Source organism: Pelobates fuscus, chromosome 13 (assembly GCF_036172605.1).
Source record: "Pelobates fuscus isolate aPelFus1 chromosome 13, aPelFus1.pri, whole genome shotgun sequence".
Classification (NCBI taxonomy): Eukaryota; Metazoa; Chordata; class Amphibia; order Anura; family Pelobatidae; genus Pelobates; species Pelobates fuscus.
Window position 1 is genome coordinate 2,592,446 of NC_086329.1, and position 6,580 is coordinate 2,599,025.

The window sequence follows — 6,580 nt, forward strand, 5'->3', positions numbered from 1 at the left end:
CACCATACCCTTACAGCTGCAGTTATAATACACTGTGTGCGGGGAGACAGGGGAACTCCTTACACCATAACCTTATAGCTGCAGTTATAATACACTGTGTGCGGGGAGACAGGGGAACTCCTTACACCATAACCTTATAGCTGCAGTTATAATACACTGTGTGCGGGGAGACAGGGGACCTCCTTACACAATAACCTTATAGCTGCAGTTATAATACACTGTGTGCAGGGAGACGGGGGACCTCCTTACACCATAACCTTATAGCTGCAGTTATAATACACTGTGTGCGGGGAGACGGGGGACCTCCTTACACCATAACCCTATAGCTGCAGTTATAATACACTGTGTACGGGGAGACGGGGACCTCCTTACACCATACCCTTACAGCTGCAGTTATAATACACTGTGTGCAGGGAGACGGGGACCTCCTTACACCATACCCTTACAGCTGCAGTTATAATACACTGTGTGCAGGGAGACGGGGGACCTCCTTACACCATAACCTTATAGCTGCAGTTATAATACACTGTGTGCAGGGAGACAGGGGACCTCCTTACACCATAACCTTATAGCTGCAGTTATAATACACTGTGTGCGGGTAGACAGGGGATCTCCTTACACCATACCCTTATAGCTGCAGTTATAATACACTGTGTGTGGGTAGACAGGGGATCTCCTTACACCATAACCTTATAGCTGCAGTTAAAATACACTGTGTGCGGGGAGACAGGGGACCTCCTTACACCATAACCTTATAGCTGCAGTTATAATACACTGTGTGCGGGGAGACAGGGGACCTCCTTACACCATAACCTTATAGCTGCAGTTAAAATACACTGTGTGCGGGGAGACAGGGGACCTCCTTACACCATAACCTTATAGCTGCAGTTATAATACACTGTGTGCGGGGAGACAGGGGGCCTCCTTACACCATAACCTTATAGCTGCAGTTATAATACACTGTGTGCGGGGAGACAGGGGACCTCCTTACACCATAACCTTATAGCTGCAGTTATAATACACTGTGTGCGGGGAGACAGGGGACCTCCTTACACCATAACCTTATAGCTGCAGTTATAATACACTGTGTGCGGGGAGACAGGGGACCTCCTTACACCATAACCTTATAGCTGCAGTTATAATACACTGTGTGTAGGGAGACAGGGGACGTCCTTACACCATAACCTTATAGCTGCCGTTATAATACACTAAAGGGACACTTCGGGCACCAACACACAGCTTTAATGCATTTGATAGATTTGACCTCATTAATATGCTGTATTTTTTGCACACTCAAATCTTTACAGTTTTTGTACAAAATAAATGTTTTGCAGAATCCTGCACCATAAGCCGGCCTCCTTAGCCACGCCCCCTCTCATGATAGAAAGACTTCCTTATCAAAAGTATGCACACAGTCTCAGTTTATAATCCACAACCAGGCTGCAGATAATCAGAGAAACTACAAACAGGTAGTGATATTCTTACTATATGCTTCTGGGTGTCCTCTCCTTCCAACACTGGATGTTTAGTTGTCCACATCGTTCAGTACTGTCAGTAGCTGAGCCTTGTACATACATTTGATAAGGAAGTATTTTTCTGGAGTCAGGGGGTGTGGCTAAGTAGGCGGGCTTACGGTGCAGCATTCTGCAAAACATACATTTTTCTGTGGAAACTATAAAGATTTGAGCAAGAAAACACAGAACATATTTATAAGACCAAAATGAATGAGGTCCGATGCATTAAAGTAGTATTGGTGCCAGGCATGTCCCTTTAATTATTTATGGTGTGGAACATTTGGCAGTTTTTTGAAAGTCACCGTCTCCCCTAACAAGACTGTCTGCTGGAAGTAATTAGGAAATGATAACATCCTGTTTAACGATAGTGCTGTCTCTCCCACGATTGGTAAACATGTAAACAGGGCTGCGTTTGGCTACAGAGAGAGCGGGCACTTACCCGGACACACAGCAGCCATTTGTTACATTACAGGTCTCTTTCCATTGTGCTGAAAGTCTAAATGAGGGAAACGGTAGCCAGGTGCGTTTATAAAGGCACCCCAAAGTGACGGCCCTCTTAAAGGGGATCCGTCACTTCTCAGAAAAGTTAGGAAGGTGATTTCTCCCATATATATAAATAAATATGTATCTGTGAGGTCTGAAAAATAAAATGAAATGTAGAAATTCAAAAAGTTATATTTATATCTTATCTAGTACTCAGTGTGTCCATCTCATCTCCCTGTCAATGCCCACTGGAGGTGCTGCCCTTCCACCTGGCTATCAGCAGAGAGGGAAGAGGAGATATCTAAACAAGGTTTCTGTGACTCCATGCTTAACGTGGTGTGTGCCAGGCTGTGCCAGGAACTAAACAATGTTTCTGTGACTCCATGTTCAATGCGGTGTGTGCCAGGCTGTGCCTGGTCCTAAACAATGTTTCTGTGACCCCATGCTTAACGTGGTGTGTGCCAGGCTGTGCCAGGAACTAAACAATGTTTCTGTGACTCCATGTTCAATGCGGCGTGTGCCAGGCTGTGCCAGGTCCTAAACAATGTTTCTGTGACTCCATGTTCAATGCGGCGTGTGCCAGGCTGTGCCAGGACCTAAACAATGTTTCTGTGACTCCATGTTCAATGCGGCGTGTGCCAGGCTGTGCCAGGACCTAAACAATGTTTCTGTGACTCCATGTTCAATGCGGCGTGTGCCAGGCTGTGCCAGGACCTAAACAATGTTTCTGTTACTCCATGTTCAATGAGGCGTGTGCCAGGCTGTGCCAGGACCTAACCAATGTTTCTGTGACTCAATGCTTAATGCAGCGTGTGCCAGGCTGTGCCAGGACCTAAATAATGTTTCTGTAACTCTATGCTTAATGTGGCATGTGCTAGGCTGTGCCAGGACCTAAACAATGTTTCTGTGACTCCATGTTCAATGCAGTGTGTGCCAGGCTGTGCCAGGACCTAAACAGTGTTTCTGTGACTCCATGTTCAATGCGGCGTGTGCCAGGCTGTGCCAGGACCTAAACACTGTTTCTGTGACTCTATGCTTAATGCGGTGTGTGCCAGGCTGTGCCAGGACCTAAATTATGTTTCTGTAACTATATGCTTAATGTGGCGTGTGCCAGGCTGTGCCAGGACTTAAACAATGTTTCTGTGACTCCATGTTCAATGCGGCGTGTGCCAGGCTGTGCCAGGACCTAAACACTGTTTCTGTGACTCTATGCTTAATGCGGTGTGTGCCAGGCTGTGCCAGGACCTAAATTATGTTTCTGTAACTATATGCTTAATGTGGCGTGTGCCAGGCTGTGCCAGGACTTAAACAATGTTTCTGTGACTCCATGTTCAATGCGGTGTGTGCCAGGCTGTGCCAGGACCTAAACAGTGTTTCTGTGACTCCATGTTCAATGCGGCGTGTGCCAGGCTGTGCCAGGACCTAAACAGTGTTTCTGTGACTCCATGTTCAATGCGGCGTGTGCCAGGCTGTGCCAAGACTGAATTGGACAGTGCAGTAATTTGCTAAATCTTTAATACAAATTTGAAAGGAAATAGAGCATCTTATGATAAAAAGGTTAAAGCGTTGCTCAAACAACCATGACCACATCTGCTTTTAGAAGTGGTTATGGTGGTAGGAGACTGTATGTGCACGGTTTCTGCTAGAATGGCTGCTCATACAGTGATATTTGCATGTGTGTGCCGGGGGCTATTTACACCCCTAGATCTCTGTATCAGGATGCTTAAGGGTCCAAAAGGTCCAATCAAATGTATTTCTTTGAGTAGTATTTGATTGGACCACGCAGGGAAGATCGGGTGAGGCGTGGAAGCAATGCTGGTGCTGGATACCAGGTACGTTTTATCTGAATTTTCTCGTTTATAATGGGGGGAAGCCTAATTAGGGTATTCTAAACGGAATGAGTTCACTTATTATTATTTTTAAAGGTTCGGAGTTCTGGGTGATTTTCCAGTAAAATGATCGGATTAAGGATTGTCAATAATTGCACTGTGTCCATTGTCTGAATTAAGAGCATTTCATGGGTCCAAGATTTGAGACCAATTCCTACCTTTCAATGTTAATAATCTCCCCATTACAAACACCCCAAACTGTGCATGATGGGGTGCAATCCCCGCCTTATGGACAAAAAGATCTGAAATGGATCCATTCCCTATTCGGGCAGACCTCCAGCTGTTTTGGTGTAAAGTTAGCATTTAGTCAGTTTTTCTGGTGTAATGTTTTACAGAAGGTAAGATTGTTCGCCTTCGTTTTACATGTTAAAACTTGCTTTTTTCATTTAGTCATATTGTTTTTCTTTCTATATTTTATGAAATAGTTTGTTCTGCTTTTCTAAACCCAGGGGATTTCCCAAAACTGGGAATGTTGGAGATTCGACATGGAAATTGCACATTTTAGGTAAAAAATCTCCCCAAAACGAGCTGCAGGCGCTGGGTGTAAAACATGCAATTTCTTTTTGAAAGGTCCACAGTTCCAGGTTCAGTAAACCCACGTGGGCCGGTCACAGGGTGACATGTTTGGACGAGGACAGAGCGGCCACGGTCCCATCAATCATAGTGACGCGGCTGCGGTTTATTGTAATAAGAGACCCCCATCCCATCCCATTAACATCAACATCTCACTTAAACCCTCCTATCTCTACATGTTTTCACCCACCCTCACTAATATTTATTACTTATACTCTGGGAGCCTCCCCACATTCTGTCTTAGTGTTAATAACCTCTTGTTTTCTATAATACATTGCCACTTCTTCCACAACATCTGTTTATATAATAAGAAGTACATAAAGAATTATCCTCAAATTAAACAACAAAAACCATTAAATCAAAACTAGATTGCTATAAAAACCTGACATTTAGAGTCAAAGCTCCGATTCTTCATGTTCTTGTGTAACTTACAATTATTATTATTATTATTATTATTATTATTGCCATTTGTATAGCGCCAACAGATTCCGTAGCGCTTTACAATATTATGAGAGGGGATTTAACTATAAATAGGACAATTACAAATAAACTTACAGGAACGATAGGTTGAAGAGGACCCTGCTCGATCGAGCTTACAATTTTGGATAAGATATTACCTTGTGATACACAGTGACAGAGACATTTTATCAAATTCTGAACCGACCCTAGTGTTCGCCTGTAACCGAATACACTTACCGCAAAAGGCACAGAGCATATGGCGAAGATGGTCGTCATGAGGGACAGGATAATGAGGTGGTCTATTTCTTCAGACATTGACATCCTCTCTTTCTTGTTCACCATCAACGAACCCATCCTTCGGGATTTCTGACGCTTGTGCATCTTTACTAAGCTGACCATGACAATAAGGTTGCAACTAATAACGGCAACAATTAGAATTACTAAGAAGGTGGCATACAGGATGGCGTACACATTGTTGGTTTTGCCATTCCCGTGGTCCCCCCGCATATTTATAAAGCACCAGGTCCCCGGGCAATACTGTACATATTCCCCAATGCCCATGAATGGCAGGAGGCAGAACAAGCAACAAAAGCAGTAGATCACTGGGAAGGTAATAAGTCCACACCGTTTCCGAATGAATTTCTCATAAAAATAAGGATGTCCTATGGCAAACGCTCGTTCCAAAGCCATGGCAAAAAGTACCAGCATGGTGGCCAGGCTGAAAAAGGTCATTGCAAAGGCAAAGTAAGAGCAAACGCTTGTGTCCAAGGCACACAAAGTGAGGTTTTGGGTGTAGGACACCATAACCACTGGGCTGATCATGCAGGTGCCCAACAGGTCGGTGATGACCAGTCCTGTCACTAGGATGAGGAATAGTGAGCACTTGCCCCTGACACCCTTCTTGCGACTTGCCAACAAGACCAAAGCAATCAGGTTTCCCAGAACCCCTGCAGCAAACATTGCAGCGCCGATGGCTGGAGTCTCGCCAGTTGGTAAGTAGGTACTGTTCTGACATATTTCATGGGTCAAACGATTCGCTTCTCCTGTGTCATTCATGCTCCTGAAAGAAGCAGGACTTTGTAGAGCTAACACCTCCAGTCTCACCCACGGTCAGCTTCGGACCACTCGATAATTGGGTACATGGCAAGGAACTCTGTGCCGGAGCAGGGAGATTGTGGATCCAGTCAGCTCTGAGTGTAAGAGCTCAATGTGGAGATCCTTGTGAAATAACTCTAACTCTCCCTCACTTTCTCCACCCAGAACCCACAGGGAGGGACTGAGGGAGTGAAACAGACAGTGAATGAGCTGCTGTGAACATAAAACCTGCCAAGTGCCTCTTTCCAGCTTCACGTTCGTGCTTTGTGAGATAAACTCCCCTCACTGTGTATACAGTATCAGGTCCACACTCTCCTTCACTGCTAACTGGAGTTCAGCTGACTGCTTGATGAAATGTGAGGGATGGATCCGGGTCTAACGACTTTACCAGGGACTTCTCCCCTGCTATCTGATAGCGGATACAAAGGATCAGATGAAAAGGGAGAATTCTATTATACCATCGCAGGCTGGAGAATTCTATTATACCATCGCAGGCTGGAGAATTCTATTATACCATCGCAGGCTGGAGAATTCTATTATACCATCGCAGGCTGATGGTTGGAGTCG

General features: G+C 44.9%; 1 protein-coding gene across 1 annotated transcript in view; it reads right to left on the minus strand.

The window, feature by feature from the left end:
• LOC134583430 (prostaglandin E2 receptor EP2 subtype-like) overlaps window positions 1-6,113 on the minus strand; it is a 28,368-nt gene extending 22,255 nt beyond the window's left edge. Inside the window, exon 1 of the mRNA XM_063440342.1 lies at window positions 5,156-6,113. Within this exon, the coding sequence (XP_063296412.1) occupies window positions 5,156-5,974 (819 nt within the window). The 5' untranslated portion in view covers window positions 5,975-6,113. The remainder of the gene's footprint in view (window positions 1-5,155) is intronic.
• Between the last annotated feature and the right edge of the window lie 467 nt (window positions 6,114-6,580).